This window comes from Meles meles, chromosome 6 (assembly GCF_922984935.1).
Source record: "Meles meles chromosome 6, mMelMel3.1 paternal haplotype, whole genome shotgun sequence".
NCBI classification, from domain to species: domain Eukaryota; kingdom Metazoa; phylum Chordata; class Mammalia; order Carnivora; family Mustelidae; genus Meles; species Meles meles.
In genome coordinates this window covers 5,364,382-5,382,781 of record NC_060071.1, presented here as the reverse complement: position 1 = coordinate 5,382,781, position 18,400 = coordinate 5,364,382, and the positions used below count along the sequence as shown (strand labels likewise).

General features: G+C 46.6%; 1 protein-coding gene across 3 annotated transcripts in view; it reads right to left on the bottom strand.

Annotated features, from left to right (window-relative positions):
• CRTC3 (CREB regulated transcription coactivator 3) overlaps positions 1-18,400 on the bottom strand; it is a 96,099-nt gene that overhangs the window by 70,051 nt on the left and 7,648 nt on the right. For 2 of the 3 annotated variants that reach the window (XM_046010431.1, XM_046010432.1), the window contains exon 2: positions 14,957-15,055. In XM_046010431.1, coding sequence (XP_045866387.1) covers positions 14,957-15,055 — 99 coding nt within the window. Of the gene's footprint in view, positions 1-14,956; positions 15,056-17,162; positions 17,275-18,400 lie in introns of those variants that run through there. The other variant, XM_046010433.1, reaches the window with a different exon arrangement.

The following is an 18,400-nucleotide window of genomic DNA, read 5'->3' as shown; positions in this document are numbered from 1 at the left end:
CACCCAGCTGCTGGGCGGCGGGGCCAGATCTCAAGCCTGGGGACTTGCAGGAGCGGCTGCAGAGGGGACTACGGTGCGGGGGAGGGTGTGTGTGTAACAACCCTGAGAGGGAGAGACTCCCCCACTGTGCTCCCCTGGGCCCGGCTCTGCTCAAAGAGTGTTAGACACATTAATTCATTTACTCCTCACAACAAAACTCCGATCTTAGCATGACCACTCTGACTCTCTGCACAGCTGAAAACTGAGGCGAGGGGAGACCTTAAGGGACTGGCCAGAGGTCGCAGAGCTGGAAGCGGCAGAGGCCGGATTTGAATTCAGAGTCTGATCTTCTAGCCCGTGAGCCTCGAGGCCACTGTATTACCCTAAAGCTTTAATTTGAAAATCAAACTTATGCTGGTGCTTTGGTCCTCACGGAGCTTCTTTGCATTGGTTTCACCTGAAAGACGGACTTCGCAGAAGTTCTCAGCTCTTGCAACTTTCCTGGCATTGAAACTTTGTATTAACGGAATATAGGTCAGCTCCAAAAGCACTATTTGGCGTACCCATGCTGTCCCTGACCCTCCAGTGCATGAATAATTGGGAGCACGTGAAAGGCGGAATGAACGTGGCAATATTCCAGTCCCCACGCTCGTGTTTCCATGGGCGCAGATGTTTCTAATTCGGTGTGTGGGGCTGATGTTTTCCTGCCCCTTGTATGATTTCAAAGACCTTCATTCCCAACTGCTAGAGATTCATGAGTGGTCTACTTTCCTCTTTCATCTCCTAAGTCTTCTACTCAAGAGGTTAGGTAAAAACAGAGGGGGAAAGTACTACCCAAATCTGTATTAAAAATACGACTAATCGAACCATAAGAGACTATGGACTCTGAAAAACAACCTGAGGGTTTTGAAGGGGCAGGGGTGGGAGGTTGGGGGAACAGGTGGTGGGTGATGGGGAGGGCACGTTTTGCATGGAGCACTGGGTGTGGTGCAAAAAGAATGAATACTGTTACGCTGAAAAAATTAATAAAAAGGGAAAAAAAAAATACGACTATTGGGGCACCTGGGTGGCTCAGTTGGTTGAGCACTGGACTCTTGATCTCAGGTCAGGTCTCGATCTCAGGGTCGTGAGTTCAGGCCCTGTGTTGGGTCCACACTGGGCGTGGAGCCTACTTAAAAAAAAAAAAAAAAAAGACTACCATATTCTTGGTCACAGTTCCTATTTTGGGACAGATGCGCATTCCAAAGCTATTAAATAAGCCCCTTTCTGTGCATCCCACGATTCCCTCAAGCAGAAGAGGGGAACATGTGGCTGGAAGTCAAAGTCAAAGCTGAACCAGTGAGCAAGTCAAACACAGAGACAGAAACAGAAGAAAAAAGAAAGAAAAAAGTCACAGTTCCAAGGTGCACGTGGATTAGGAGGTACGGACTCCGAAGCATAATTCGGGGACAAGGTCAGAAAAAAGTCATTCTCTGAAAAAGAAACTAAGCCATAACATAAAATAGCTATTAGTAATCAATGAAAATCTTTCCCCAAAACATGCTAAGATAACGTGAGAATGTCTTCTACATCTCCTGCAGGAGGTCACTGCCCGATCTCACTGTATCTACTAGTATTTGGATAAAAGGGTATTGTTTCGTGCTGGCGGAGAGCATGCTGTACCCAAGCGCAGGGCTGGCAAAGGTTTACGACCTTGGGAACAAAATTCCCTCTCTCTTCTAACTTTTGAGCAGATGACTACACCATGGAAGCCAGGAGCTGTGACGAATGAGCACACGCAAACAGGGCTTAGTTAGCGGCTTGGGAAGGAATCAGTTACTCTGCATCCTCGCTTCTTTAAAATTTTTTTTTCTTTTTTTCTTTTTTACAGAGAGAGAGAGAGAGAGAGATCACAAGTAGGCAGAGCAGCAGCCAGAGAAGGGAGGAAGCAGGCTCCCTGCCAAGCAGAGAGCCCGATACGGGGCTCGATCCCAGGACCCTGAGATCATGACCTGAGCTGAAGGCAGAGGCTTAACCCACTGAGCCACCCAGGAGCCCCTGCATCCTCGCTTCTTAACTTGCTCTGGTTCCCACAGCTCCTGCTCATGCCTCTGTGTCTCCCACCCCCTCCGCTTCCCCTACGGGTAACTATCACTGTTCTCACACGGAACAGACGGGCCGTGGGGTGAAACAGCAGGGCCAGGACGCAGGCCGGGGCAGCGGGACCCCCGAGACCCTGCCTTATACCACAGCCTCCTCCTGGGCAGCACCCGGCAGAGCAGAGGCCTGGGGCCAGTGTAGCCAAAACTCCAGGGGACAAAAGAACTGATGAGGGGTCCTCAGGCCACATGAAGCGGTGGGGGCTGGAGGCAGAGATAGAACGTCTGAAGAACATGAGACCTCTGTGGACACTCGGGAGCTCACGGCTTGGGGACAGCTGGATGCGGGCCACCAAACCTCAGGACGTGAACCTGGTGGTGTTTGGCGAGGACGAACCGGGCCGCCGTGTTCTGGGAGAGGCTGGCTTCATGGCTTCTGTCTCCCACGCCTCGGGCAGAAGGGCCAGATTTCTGCCATCACAGCAGGTGCTTAAGAAATGGGCACTGAACTGATTTATGATTTCTCTATCGGTCAGTTAATGAGAAGCAAAAAAGAAGAGTAGTAAGTTCTCTTAGAGGAGGGAGCAGAACACAAAGCCGTCTCCGGATCGGTCTGTTCATTTAGATGAACACCTACTCCTGTGTGTGCGTGCGTGTGTGTGCGTGCGTGTGTGTGTGCACGCGTGTGTGCGCGGGTGCATGTGTGTGTGTGTTTAAAGATGAGCCTGTCCACACAGGCTTTCAGGTTAACTGCCGCCTTTCACTGTGAGACATTCTGCCCACTAGAGATTTGATTCTGCAAAGCATCCTCTTTTGAAACGCATGCGCTACAGAGGAGGCAAAATTTTTTTTACAGCTTTTATTTATTTGAGAGAGAGACAGAGAACAAGTGGGGGGAGGGGGAGGGGCAAAGGGAGGGGGCGAAGCAGACTCCCCACTGAGCTGGGAGCCCCACACGTGTGGGATTCCGATCCCATGACGTGACCTGAACTGAAGGCAGAGGCTTGACTGACTGAGCCACCCAGGTGCCCTGCAAAAAATTTTTGTATGAAATTTAATCGACATGTTCTTCTTATCATCCAAATGAGCACTTTAGCCAGGACACAGGAATTGGACTGGCTGAGGAAGGAAAAAAAGGAGGGGAAGATGGTCTTCGAGCAGCAGCCAGGACAAGAAGGGGAAGCCTGGGCCAGTTGGGGCTGACTGGGGACGAGAGCTGGGCACGAGAACGCTCCCCGGCTGGAGAGGCGCTGCCCAGCACCGTAGCCGCCAGCCGTATGTGGCTACTGAGCACTTGAAATGGGGGCTGTGTGACAGAGAAACTGAATTCTGAATTGTTTCATCTTAATTAATTTAAATGTAAACAGTCACATATGGCTAGTGACTACCATACCTGGAGAGCGTAGTCATGGGGGTGCAGGGGAAGGAAATAGAAAGAGTGCAGATGAGGCGCCTGGGTGGCTCAGTCGGTCAAGTGTCTGCCTTCGGCTCAGGCCATGATCCCAGGGTCCTGCAACCGAGTCCCGCATCGGGCTCCCTGCACAGCAGAGTCTGCTTCTCCCTTTTCATCTGCCTGCCACTACCCCTGCTTGTGTGCTCATTCTCTCTCTAAGACAAATAAATAAAATCTTAAAAAAACAAAACAAAGGGATGCCTGGGTGGCTCAGTCGGTTAAGCTGCTGCCTTCTGCTCAGGTCATGGCCCAGGGTCCCGGGATCGAGTCCCACACTGGGCTTCTTGCTCGGCAGGAGGCCTGCTTCTTTCTCCACCTCTGCCTGCCACTTTGCCTGCTTGTGCGCATGCACTCTCTCTCTCTCTCTCCCCCCGAAAAATAAATAAATAAATAAAATCTTAAAACAAAAAAGAACACAGACGAAAATGAGTGGAAAGTGGTAAATACAACTTTCCTACTTCAAAAGTGTTTCTAAGCAGTATTTGTGTTAGCAACTGCTGGTTGCTTCGGCCACCAGTTTCCAAAGCCCTTCTGCTTTTTTTCTGCATTCATGAGGTCCTTAGAACAAAGACTCATTGTCATTATCACCATAAGGCTCAGAGAATTCTGTGATTTGCTTAAGAGGACTCAGCGGGAGGGTGGTCTGCAGCCCCTCCAGAGCCGCCCGATGGGCTCAAGGAGCCTCAGCTCTTGCTTTCGGGCAGGTGGACTGCCAGATGCACAGGTATGCGGGTCACCTTGTCGTCACGCCCCACGCCTCTGTGGGGATATTCTGGGAGAGTCGACCGCTCCTGTCTCACTGCAGAGCTTCTCGCCTGCTCAGAACATACCTGCTGCGGCCGGGAGTGTTCTTTGTGCCGCGGGGGCACAGCCCTCCGTGGCTCCCCAGCGCCCTCTCAAGCCCTCACAGCCTACCGTTCGGGGGACAGGAGCCGGCAGAGCTCTGAGCGGGGAGCTCTGGCTGCAGGAAGTGAAGGTGTTTCAGATTATGCATGGCGATACCTACATGCTACTTACAATATTACTCTGAAATTCAAAGACACAGCTCTCAAGATCTGGCTTTCAAATATACGTCCAGGACCGGGGCGGGGGCACCTGCTTGGCTCAGTCGGCTAAGCATCCAACTCTCGCTTGCAGCTCAGGCCAGGATGTCCCGGGGTCCAGCCCCACATCAGGGTCTGTGCTCAAGCTCATGGGGAGTCTGCTTGAGATTCTCACTCCCTCGTTGTCTGCCCCGCCCCCTGCCCCACACACTCTTTCTCTCTCTCTCTCTCTCAAAATGATTTTTTAATGAAGATTTTAATTATTTCCATGACATAGAGAGAGGGAGAGCACAAGCAGGCAGAGTACAGGCAGAGAGAGAGGGAGAAGCAGACTCCCTACTGAGCAGGGAGCCTGACGTGGGGCTTGATCCCAGGACCCTGGGATCACGACCTGAGCCAAAGGCAGATGCTTAACCAACTAAGCCACCTAGGAGACCCTAAAATAAGTAATTAAATATATATATATATAAATATGTATATAAAATATATTATATAAAAATTTTTATTTTATTTTATTATATACATATAAATCTATTAAAAATATACATATATATGTACAGGACTGGATTTTCTGCTTGAGGACAGAGGAGGTATCAAAAGCTGCTAAAAGGCTGCTTGAGGATTAAGGGAGCAAAGGCAAAGATTTCAGTTAACTCCCTTTCTGCCTGGCCAACCTTGTACTAAGTTACTGAAACACTGTCCACAATTTTCTTTGGATGCCTTTTACAGATTCAGAAAACCAGGCATGGGGAGATAAGGAAAGTGATTTTTTATATTTAATAAAAACTTATGAATAAATGTAAATCATCTTAGGCCAACAATTCTTCACATGGGATCAAAATACATGCAAATACAAGTGTAATATGTTTGAAATTATTCCTAATAAAAACTTTAAGAAAGTGAGTGAGGGGCTCCTGGGTGGCTCAGCTGGTCAAACAGGCAGCTCTTGATTTCAGCTCAGGTCACGATCTCAGGGTCCTGGAACTGAGCCCTGAGAAGAGCTCTGTGCTCAGCGGGGAACCTGCCCGAGAATCTCGCTCCCTCTCCACCCCCCTCCTCCCACTTGTCCTGTCTCTAAAAATAAATACATCTTTAAATATAAATATGTAAAAACAAAATAAAATCTTTAAAAAAAGAAAATGAATGAGACCAGGTGTACATGTGTCTATATTTTTCTCAGGTGGGACTCACAGCTTCCATCAGATTTTCAAGGTAAAGGCTACCTTTTAGCTCTTTATAGTCTCTCAGGCTTTACAGATTCTTTTCATACAGTTCTTGTAAGTTTCTTAAGTAAAACAAATGTTTTCTACATATATACATATATATTGTTAAGCTATTACAAATGTGACCTTTTTTTCCCTTTATGTATTCTAACTAGCCATTGAGAACATATCTAATAATTTCTTAAAGGATTTAAATGTTTGACCAGTTGGATTTTTTAAATAATTGATTACAATGTTGTCAATTTTCTTTGAATTCAATTTCTCATTTTTTTAAAGATTTTTATTTATTTGACAGAGATCACAAGTAGGCAGAGAGGCAGGCAGAGAGAGAGAGGAAGGGAAGCAGGCTCCCCGCTGAGCAGAGAGCCCGATGCGAGGCTCGATCCCAGGATCCTGAGATCATGACCTGAGCCGAAGGCAGAGGCTTTAACCCACTGAGCCACCCAGACACCCCCAATTTCTCGTTTTTTAATTTACTGATAATTTCTTTGGCCTAGTGCACAATTTATACACACACACACCCCATAAATAAATAAATAGTAAAAACAACCCAATGTCCAATAATTAGGGGGCAGTTAAACTAAGGGACATCCATGATAGAATATTCTTAAGTCACCAGAAATTAAACTTTTAAAGACCATTTAAACATACAGGAAAATGTTTACGATGTCAAAAAATAAGATATGAAATCATACATGTAGTAAATATGATGCTGATTTTCTTAAAAATATTTGTGGTCCTGGCAGAAACTATTGAAAGAAAAGAGCCAAAGGGGCGCCTGGGTGGCCCTGTCAGTTAAACGTCTGCCTTCCGCTCAGGGTATGACCCCAGGGTCCTGGGACTGAGCCCTGTGATCAGGTTCCCTGCTCGGCAGGGAGTCTGCTTCTCCCTCTCCTTCTGCCCCTCCCCCGCCTGGCCTGCCTCTCTCTCTCACAAAAAATGGATAAAATCTTAAGAAAGAGAGAGAGAGAGAGAGAAAAAAAAAAAAGGGGGGGGGATTGGGGGTAGAGAAAAGAGCCAAAATGTGAACAGGGATGTTACCTGTTTTCTGTGGATCCGGCAACTGTCTGGCATGATTCGAGTTTCATGTGCTGAAGCAACACAGAAATATATCTTTTTTTTTTTTTTTTTAAGATTTTCTTTATTTATTAGAGAGAGGGAGATAGAGAGCATGAGAGGGGAGAAGGTCAGAGGGAGAAGCAGACTCCCCATGGAGCTGGGAGCCCAACGCAGACTCAATCCTGGGACTCCAGGATCCTGACCTGAGTCAAAGGCGGTTGCTTAACCAACTGGGCCTCCCAGGTGCTCAGAAATAAATCTTGAAATGCAAAATGTCCTAGAAAAATGAGGAGACTGGCCCCTGGCAGTAAGAGTCCCAGAGGGTTTTTGTGAAAATTAAATAATCCACGCAGAGAGTGTCACGAAGCGTCTGGCTCACAGCACCTGCTCAATAAATGCTATTATCCACGGTACTCTCGGATTAATGCTACCATGTTTTCCATTTACTGGAATTTGACTCATATATCTTTTGCCAATCTTTCTTCTTCTTCTTCTTTTTTTTTTTATTAAGAATCTTATAAAAATCTGGAGGGAAAGCCATAAAAATTGAACTAGGAACCAGACTCGATTTTTAAGTTCTGGTTTTCCCCCATACCTACTGCACAGACTCTGGGCCTCATTATCCGCTCTGACGCTGGCTGCCAGCAGGCGTCGAGAAAAATCACTGGCCTGGACCTGGCCCTCCCCGCCTCTACTGCTGTGCAACACAGCTTTCTCCCTTTGGCTACCAGACTGTTCCCTAAATCAGTTAGAACTTACAATCCCTCAGCTATAAACAAGATGACGCAACTTTATTAAAATGCAGTCATCAGAAATATAAAAAGTGCCATTATATTTAGCGATCGAATTCAAAAGGACAAGGTAGGTTGCGTGGAGGATCTGAAGGGTCATAACTACACCCAAATAGCCCTACACAGAGAGCAGCCCTCTGTCCCTCTCTCTGCAGCGGCCACACAACCAGCAGGTGCCTGAGCTCTCAGGCAGGCTGGGACACGCCGCAGAACAGTCCACTCTCCCCTGTGTCCCCGAAGACACGGCCCTAGCTTTCAGAGAAGATAATGCCATTTCCTCCTCTCTGTCTTCAATGTATACATGCTGGGCCCTGCCTAGAGACAGGAGGGCTATAACCCTAGCCACCCCTGACTGATGACCCACCCCTCGCTGAGGATTATCAGAAGGCAGCCTGAAAAGCTTGCTTTGGCTTACTCATCTGATAAGTCCCTGCTCTCTGTGCAAGTGCCCAATGGGTGAGAGGAGAAGAATGTGCTTTGAGATCCTCCATTAGGATAGAAAATTGATCTTGAACCAATATTACAACAGTACTGTGCTTACCAAACTAATGTTGTAGTAAAGATCAAGTAAAACAACAAGATGTGAAAGTATTTGGTAAACTCCGAAGGGATCCAGAAACCTAAGAGGAAGAGGACTGTGTTTAAATAAAAAATTCAAGCAACTTCCCTTGAATCCCAATCCGTACCACGTTTATGGGTTGGGAGACTCATTATTACCGAGATGTCAATTCTCCCAGACCTGATCTACAGATTCCACACCACCCCACCTAGAATCCTGGCAGGCTTTCTTCGTAGGAATCAGCAAGCTGGTTCCACAATTGTGTGGATAAGTAAAGGAACTAAAGTAAGTCACACAACTTCAAAAAGAACCAAATTGGAGGACTCTTACTCCCTGATTCCAAGCCTTCCCGTAAAGGGACAGCACTCAAGATAGTTTGGTGTTAGTAGGATCTCATTTATGTGTGGAATCTTAAGAGGGGGGGAGATAGATGAAATGGGTAAAAGGGGTTAAAGGGCACAAGTTTCTAGTTATAAAATAAAAAAGTCATGAGGATATAATGTACAGCATGGTGACTATACTTAATAAATGGTATTGCCGGGCGCCTGGGTGGCTCAGTGGATTAAGCCGCTGCCTTCGGCTCAGGTCATGATCTCAGGGTCCTGGGATCGAGCCCCGCATCGGGCTCTCTGCTCCACAGGGAGCCTGCTTCCTCCTCTCTCTCTGCCTGCCTCTCTGCCTACTTGTGATCTCTCTCTCTGTCAAATAAATAAATAAAATCTTTAAAAAAAATAAAAAAATAAAAAAAAATAAATGGTATTGCCTACTTGAAGGTTGCTAAGAGAGTAGATCTTAAAAACTTCTTATTACAAGAAAAACAATTTTTGGTAACTGTGACAAAACTTAACTAGTCTTCTTGTGGTGATCATTTTGCAATCCATACAGATATTGAATCATTAAATTCTGTGGCCGCCTGAAACAAATATATCATTATATGTCAATTACACCTCAACTTCCTATAAATGTGTGGTATTAGGGACACCAGGCTGGCTCAGTCTGTAGAGCATGCAACTCTTGATCTCAGGGTTGTGGGTTCAAGCCCCACGCTGGGTGTAGAGATTACTGAGAAATAAAATCTTTTTCAGGCAGATGGATAAGAAGTGTGGTATTAGCAAAACGAGAGACCTAGAGATCAGTGGAACGGAAGATGGAGTCCAAAACCAGATCCACACATACATGGTCACTTGACTCTGAACAAAGGTGAGAAGGCAATTCAATAGGAAAGAAAAGTCTTCTCATATATGGTGCTGGCACAATTCAACCTCCATATGCAAAGAAAGTGGTCCTCAACCCATACTCTGCATGACTTAAAAAAAAGTTAACTTGAAATTATCTAAGTGTACAACCAAAAACTATAACACTTCCCAAAGAACACACAGGAAAAACTTCTCCGTGACCTTGAGTTATGCAAATAACTTCTAGATAAGACGTGAAAGGCACAAATCATAAAGCAACAAAATTGTTCAACTGGGCCTCGCTAAAGTTAAAAACGTCTGCTCTTCAAGACTTTGTTGAGAGAATGAGAAGATAAGCCACAGACAGGGAGAAAATAGCTTGCAAAATACATATCTGATAAAGAAATGGCATCTGGGGCACCTGGGTGGCTCAGTCCGTTGGGCGCCCGACTCTTGATTTCAGCTCAGATTTCGCGATCTCAGGGTCACGAGATGGAGCCCTGCCTCAGGCTCCGCACTGGAGGCTGCAAATGATTCTCTCACCCTCTGTCCCTCCCCCACAACCATGGCGCCGCGCGTGTGCATGCGTGCTCACTGTCTAAGAAAAAAGAAAAGGGAAAGAAAAGGAAAGGCATCCAAAAATATGAAGAACTCTCACAACGTAACGGGAAAATGAACAAGTCATTTAAAACACTGGGCAAAAGCTCTGAACAGACATCTCACCGGAGAGGCCGTGAGGTGATAATCACACAGGAAGATGTCCAACATCATTAGACATTAGGGAGACGCCAATGAAAACCGTAAGAAGACAGCGCAACACATCACCGGAACAGAAATCTTTTGAACTGAGCCACCACCGCCTCGCACCCATTCGGACGACTACTGTGAAACCAAGAGAGACGCACAGAAGAGGACAGGCGCTGGCGAGGATGGGCACGAACCCGAGCCCTGCGCACCGCTGGGGGGAGCGGACGGCGGCGCAGACGCAGTGGAAAACGGTAGGGCCGGTACTCAAATACTTAAAACAGGGTTACCGTATGACCCAGCGATGCCACTTCTGAGCACACACCCGAAGAACGGAAAGCTGGATCTCTAGATGTTTCCAAACCCGCGTCTGTAGCTCATTCGCAAGAGCCAGGTGGAGCCGACCAGGGATCCGTGATGGGTGAAAGGACAAGCAAAATGTGGTCTATACATTCCGTGGAATGCTCTTTACCTTAAATAAGAAGGAAATCTTGCCACGTTCCATAATAGGGATGAGTCTTGCGGCTCTGATGCGAAGTGAAACGAGCCAGTCGCGAGAAGACAAGCAGCGCATGAGCCCACTTACCTGAAGTGCCGAGAGTCGTCAGCACACAGAGGCAGAACGCACAGCTGTGGCCATGGGGCCACGGGGGAGGAGGGCATCAGGAGTTGTTGTCTAAAGGGTACAGAGTTTCAGTTTTGTAAGATGGAAGACTTGCACAACACTGTGAATACACTTAACACCACTGAACTATAAGCTTAAAAATGGTTAAGATGGTAAATATTGTTATGTTTTTTTGCCACAATTAAAAAACAAAAAAACAACCCTGAAATACTGGGATATGAAGAGCCGTGCAGAATCAGTGGAACTTTCTATACTGCTGGTGGGGAGGTTAAACAGTACAGACACGTCGTAAAACAGCCGGCAGTTTCTCGTAAAGTTAAAGATACGCACGTGACCCAGCCATTTCACTAAGTATTTACACAAAAACCACACGTGAGTGGCTTTATCACGACTGCCAAAGCGTGGAAACAATCCAAATGCCCGTCAACTGAACGGATAAAGAAATGACAGTAACCCCCACTACGGAGCACTACTCAGCAATAAAAAAAAATAAACCACAGATAAATGCGATGCAGCAAGCCTCCAGCACCTGTGACTGGGATCTTATTTAGAAACAGAATCTTGACAGAGGTAATCAGCTTAAGAGGAGGTCCTATGGGATTAACGGGGGCCCACGACCTAAGGACTGGTGGCTTTCAGGGACAAGGCGGGGACAGCTTTGGCAAAGAGACACGGGGAAGAAGGTCCTGTGGAATGGAGGCAGAGGCTGGAGGGAGGGAGCCATAAGCCCAGGGTGCCGAGGACTGGCAACAACCAACAGAAGCTAGGGAGGGGCAAGGAAGGGTTCTTCCCTAGAGCCTCCAGACGGCCCCGTCCTACCGACACCTGGATCTCAGCCTTCCAGCCTCAGGACTGCGAGAGGACGAATTTCTGCAGTTGTAAGCCTGCTAGTTTATGGCACTTTGCTAGGGCAGCTTGAGGAAACGAACACATGCAACAATCCACAGGCACCTCAAATGCGATATACTAACGACGGAAGATCTCCAAAGAGTACACACTTTCGATTCCCTTTATAGGGCACACTGGAGTAGGCCAAGCTGCAGATCAGTGGTTTCCAGAGCCTGGAGGTGGGGGGTGGAGGAAGATTACAAAGGGACATACAGGAACTTCAGGACGGGGATGACGGAACTGTTCTATATCTCGACTATGGCGGTGATTATACAACATAGAAGTGTACCCCTAAGAAAGGTCATTTGAGGGGCACATCCGACTCTTGATTTTGGCTCAGGTCCTGGGGTCGAGACTCTCATTAGGCTCCACGCTCAGTAGGGAGTCTCTGCTGGAGATTCTCCGCCCCTCTGCCCCTCCCCCTGCTCACGTGTACATGGTGCGCACTCTCTCTCTCTCTGCCCCCTAACAATAAATACATAAGTAAATCTTTAAACAAAAATGTCAGTTGTACTGTTGGTAAATTATACCTCAAAAAAGTTTACTTAAAAAAAAAAAGCAAAGATAATGTGAGCGCCCAAATCACAATATTAGTTCCAGATTATAAGCCACTGAATAAAATCAGAAGCCACAAGACCAGATACACAGAAATAAATAAAAGGATGCATGAAAGTCTGATGAGGGTCAGGATGGAGTATCTCCTCACAGAATAGCTGTTAACTATAAAGGGGACAGTGACTTCAACATGAAGAGGCCTGATACACACCATTAACCGATAAAAGTGAGCACCGCTGGTAACAGGACAAAAGAGTCATCCACTTACAGGGGCACTCAGCGTCATTCTGTGCTCTTCCTGCCAAAGACACAAATCTGAATCAAATCATGAAGAAGCATCAGACAAACCCCAACTGAGGGATATTCTACAAAATACCCGACTGGTGCTCTTCGAAAGTGGCAGATATAGTGAACAGAAGGGCCATCTGTACCCCATGTTCAAAGCAGCAATGGCCCCAGTCGCCAAACTGTGGAAAGAGCTGAGATGCCCTTCAACAGACAATGGATAAAGAAAATGTGATCCATATACACAATGGAATAGTACGCAGCCACCAGAAAGGATGAACACCCAACTTCTGTATCAACATGGACAGGACTGGAGGAGATTATGCTGAGTGAAATAAATCAGGCAGAGAAAGTCAATTATCATATGGTTTCTCTTACTTGTGAAGCATAAGGGATAGCATGGAGGACATTAGGAGGAGAGGAGTAGTGAGTTGGGGGAAATTGGAGGTGGAGACAAACCATGACTGTGGACTCTGAGAAACAAACTGAGGGTTTTGGAGGGGAGGGGGATGGGATGGGGGGATGGGCGAGCCTGGTGGTGGGTATTAAGGAGAGCACGGACTGCATGGAGCACTGGGTATGGGGCATAAACAATGAATCTTGGAACACTGAAAAAATAAAATAAGTGGCTAAAGTCATAAAAGTCAGAAATAATTTCTTTAATGTCAAAAGACCGAAAAACTTTCAGACTGAAGGAGACTACAGACAGTAAACACAGGTAATTCTGAATTGGATCCTTTTGCTGCAGAAGATGGCAATGGGCACACGGTGAAGCCACACAGAAGGCCCGTGGCTCAGATGGTTATAACATTCCACTGTTAACTTCCTGCTTTTGATGGCTCGGTTTGGGTTATGAGAGACAACGTCGTTGCTTGCAGGAAAATACACAGTGAAATATTTGGAGGTGAAAGAGCACCATGTTAGCAACTTATTTTCTCAAGGGGGAAAAAAAGTTATTTGTACTGAACTTTCAACTTTTCTGTAAGTTTGTGATTGTTTCAAAGCAAAAAAAAAAAAGTATTCAGGGGCGCCTGAGTGGCTCAGTTGGTTAAGCATCTGCCTTGAGCTCGGGTCATGATCTCAGGGTCCTGGGATCAAGACCCGCATCAGGATCCCTACTCAGCAAGGAGTCTGCTTCTCTCTCTCCTTCTGTTGGTGCTCCTGCTCTTTCTCAAATAAATAAATAAAATCTTAAAAAAAAAAAGGAGGTTAAAAAAAAAACAAAGTATTCAAAGAAAGAATCCTGGGAAGGTCAAGGGCTATTAGTTCATGCGACCCCCACTCCCCACTGCAACAGGACAGGGGCAGGATAGTAAGTTCTACCTACAGTCCTCTGAAGTTGACTACCAAGTATACCACAAAGTCAGGATCTCAAACACAGCACACGTCGGCAGCGTTCTGTTTTCAGAAGCATGAAATCCAGCATAAAGCAGAGACCTGCTTTATCTGGATACTGAATGATCCAACAGGCCAATGCAGAAGATCGTCTGGTCTACCAAGGAAGGGCTCTGATACCAGCAGCACAGTGGGATTCCAGCGTCAACGTAGGAAAGACAAGATCCAGGGTAACAGGGTGTACGTCTGTCCACATTTTGCCTTTTCTAATAACCGTTATACTTAAGAGCCCCTGTTAGCTCTCTCAAACGGAAGTCTCTATTTTAAATAATACTTTTGCTTTCAAACAAGTGAACCCAGCTTTTAACAGCAGAGAAAGAAGACAGTGCTTTTAACACGGACAGGCATCCAAATAAATCAACTTACACCTTGTCTTAAAGTCCCCAACTTCAACACCAAATCTTCCATTGTTTAATTAGAACTATGAGAGGTACCTTATTTTTCAGAGACTGGGGTGTCTAATTCGGATCTTAACAACAATATCCTATACCATTGTCTGAAATATCGATTCCATGTTATTTTGAACAAAGTTCTTCAATGATATGAACGATTGAGGTACTAACCTAAATGCAAGAGGCCACGTATCCGAGCCTTAGATCTGCATGTCCAGCATAGCAGAGACCGACACACGAAGGTACGGAAATCCGGCTAGTCTCAACCGCAACGAGCTCTAAGTGTACAATGGGCACCAGCTTTCAGGCTTAGTACAAGTTTCAAAAAGAACGTGAAATAGCGCATTTGTGTTTGTTATACTGATTATACAATGAACTGATAATATTCTGGATCTACAGGGTTAAATAATAACTTATTTGAATAATATTAAAATCAACTGCACCTGTTTCTTCGTCTTTACTGTGGCTACTAGAGAAGTCTGATCACGTACGTGGCTCACGGTACATTTCTCCTGGACAGTGCCGCCCTAGCCAGCCCGCGAGGTAATACTAGGTCAAGATGTAGAAACTAGGAGAAGGAATGATGGGCTTCCCAGAAGAACTCCGAATGGTACTTAGGCCCAGTTTACCCTTCAAGATCCCATCTTTCTGAGGACAACGGCTGCCTATCCTTCCACACTCGACGGGCCTGAAGGGGGAATTCTGGAGGTACCTGGAACTCCGCGGCGCTGCCCCGAAGCTGGCTCACGTTCGGTAAGGACCCGCCGTGGTACTGCGTGAGACGCAGCTGCTGAAGCTTCTGAAACTGGACCTGGAAACAGAGAGATTTCCAGACGGTTGAGAAACGACAGCAAAGATCTGAGAGACGCACTGAAGTATGGGTACTTTGTAGCGAAATGGTTCAAGAGTGAAAGTCTTGGTTTCAGTTTCTTTTCTACCTAAAACCTGCAGGTTTCCAGTGCCTTCTGATTTGTGACTAGTCTATTTTTGGGAAGAATTTGCCCATGTTCCAAATGTCCCAGGCGCGGTGATAGTGAGGTCTTTGCAAGGTCTCTGAGTGTGCGTGTATAGGTGGGCACCACCTTGAACAGCAGTAGAAGAGTCTCTTAAAGGAAAACTAAGCCATTCTCTCCGACACTAACACAGGAACCGTGCTGCCTTCCCTGGTGCCCGTCCACTCTCCGCTCACACGTGTGCGTAACACCTGCAGGACAGTAATCACAACTTGGGTGCAATCTCGCAGGCTTACATCTTAACTCTTTCCTACGGTATTAATCATCTTTAATGGCTATATAACATTTCTTCTTCCCAATTATTTCCTAAGAACACATTCCAAAGAGTGATTACGGAGTCTCTGCATCCAGGCCTTTCAATGGCTCTCAATATGCGATCCCAGCGGGTATACTAAGTACGTATGAGAAAACGGTTTCAGGAGAGAACTCTCACTAACACTGAATATCATCCTTAACTGGGGAAAGGAGGAGGCTAACTCAACAGGTATCAGATGGCATCCTGCTGCTTTCAGGTGCCTTTCTTCTGCAAGCGCTTCCTTGCTTCATTTTTCAAAAGGCAGTAAACTGGTTACAGTTCTTGTAAACCCCCAAGCGGTCCGATTTGGTCTTTGAGAGTTCTCTGTGGTTACGTAACTCTTGGCACTTATATTCACGTGGGGAAGGAAGAGGCGATGGGAACCCTGAAGTCTTTCATTATTAGACCCTTTGTCTAATAATAATAAAAGCTACCAATAGAAGCCCCTGAGATGAGCCAGATGCTGTCCTCAGAGGCTCTGCCCGTTTCATCCCTAACCCGCACCACGACCACCAAGGGAGACTGTATCATCCTGCCTTTACAGACCTGGAAACCCAGACTTAAGGAAGCTCAACATTTGCCCAATGTCACACAGCTGGAGGAGACCAAGCTACGGCTACTTCAGAACCCACATTCTTGGGGCCCTGGAGGCTTCAGCTGGTTAAGTACTGGACTCCTGACTTTGGCTCAGGTCATAATCTCAGGGTTGTGAGATCGTCTCCGCACTGGGCACGAAGCCTGCTTAAGATTCTCTCTCTCGCTTTCCCTCTACCCTCCCACTCCCCTCCCCAACCCTTCCCTCTCTTAAACACACACACACATCATTCTTGTATCTGCCACGGTCGTTTTCTTTGTTCCATTTGTCTCTTTTTTAAGATTTATTTATTTATTTGAGAGAGAGAACACAAGCAGGGAGGAGGAACAGAGGGAGAGGGAGAGGGAGAGGCAGACTCCCTACTGAGCAGGGAGCCCGACATGGGGCTCAATTCCAGGACCCCAGGATCATGATCTGAGCCAAAGGCAGAGGCTTAACCAACTGAGCCACCCAGTCGCGCCCCCCCCCCCCCATTTCTTTCAATGATCATACTATTTACAAGCTCAGAGAAAAATGAAGTTTGGTTGACCAAAAGCATTGCTGGGCCTATGCCGATTTTATTATTTTTATATTTACTATGAAAAATTCAAATATATACAAAATAGAGATGAGTACAACGAAACCCCATCTAACAGCTTCCAGCTTCCACGATGATCTCATGTCCATCTCATCTCATCTCATCTTTACCCCCTGACGGCCCACGGCACCCCACCGAAAGAAATCCAGACACTGTATCATTCCATATTTCAGTATGCATCTCCAAAAGATAAGAGCCTATATTTGGCTGGAGGTTTTAAAGGCATAACAAAACCCCTTGGTGGCCTTAACTTCCTTGTACCCACAGTATTTGATTTCCCAAACACACTGCCCTGGGAGGCAGCTATAAACTATTCATCGGAACCCAGATCCAAGAGTCAAATATGAGAAGGAGGACAGAGTGAGCCTTTTCCATCTATCAGCTAAATGACCACAATGAAGTCTGAGCTTTTGATCTTAACACTCTTAAAGCACTTACCAGAAGCATTTGACTCTCCATCCTTGAAATTCTCTAGACAAGATTCTTGGCCCCCTTGATCGTAAGCCTTTGATTCCTTCTTCCATCAATCCATCCATTTATTCACTTACATAAAACATTTAACTGTGGGGCGCCGGGCTGGCTCAATCAGTTGAGCGGCTGCCTTCAGCTCAGGTCATGATCCCAGGTTCCTGGGATCAAGCCCCGCATCGGGCTCTCTGCTCAGCGGGGAGCCTGCTTCTCCCTCTCCCACTGCCTCCCACTCTGCCTACTTGTGCGTGCTCTCTCTCTCTCTCTCTGTCAAATAAACAAACAAATGAATAAATAATTCTTTAAAACACAAAACCAAAGGCATTTAACCGTGTATGTTAGGTACTGTGCCAGACGTTGTCTTACTAAGATGAACACATGCCAAGGTTCCTGCCTTTACAGAGTTCTCACAAAGGCCTCAACTTTTACCGAAAAGCTTTGACACTTCAACCAAGTTCTAAATCGAGCTGGACACCTGCCTTCACCTGAGCCTAAGACCCTCCCACCGTCTCCCATACCTGCTCTCCCTCCCCAGATGCCTATTCTAGAGTCGTCAGTCTTCAGAGACCGCTGTGCTTTGGAGAGAAAAGTCCTGCGCTCGGAGCCGGAAGACCTGACTGTGTGCCTTGAAGCTCTCACGTAGCTGGGGAAATTACTCTGCCGTCTACTCCACAAAGACAACAGAAGGATTAAAAGAGAGAAAAGACATGACAGTGGGGTGTAAAATGGAAAGCTGTGGACAACTTCTCGAAGTATCGTCACCCATGATACTCGCCGCTACCTCCTAAACCCCTGAGTAACTGTGATATCTTCCTCTTTTGAGATCTAGAATCCATGAATTGGGAAGAACCTTAGAGACTTGTCTTCAACACCATCCTGCTTCCTGATGATCAAAACGGGCACCGAAGAATGAGTAGCCTAAGCGGAGATGACGGGTTGGCAGGCCAGGGGCCACGTTTAGAGAGTTCTGTTTGACCCGTAAATATGATACTGACCCACTCAATGCTTTAAACTTTCATTCTGGATTGGAAGACTGTATAAAAACCTGGATTTCCAACATCTCTTGACTGCAAGATCAAGCAGGAGTGGATGTATGTCCCTGCGTGGCAACAATGCATGGAGCTGAGAAGCCGCTGCCCACCCCCCGCCCCCGCACACAGCCTGAGCTCCATTTGCCCAAGACCTCACTGCGCCCTATCGTTCCTCCA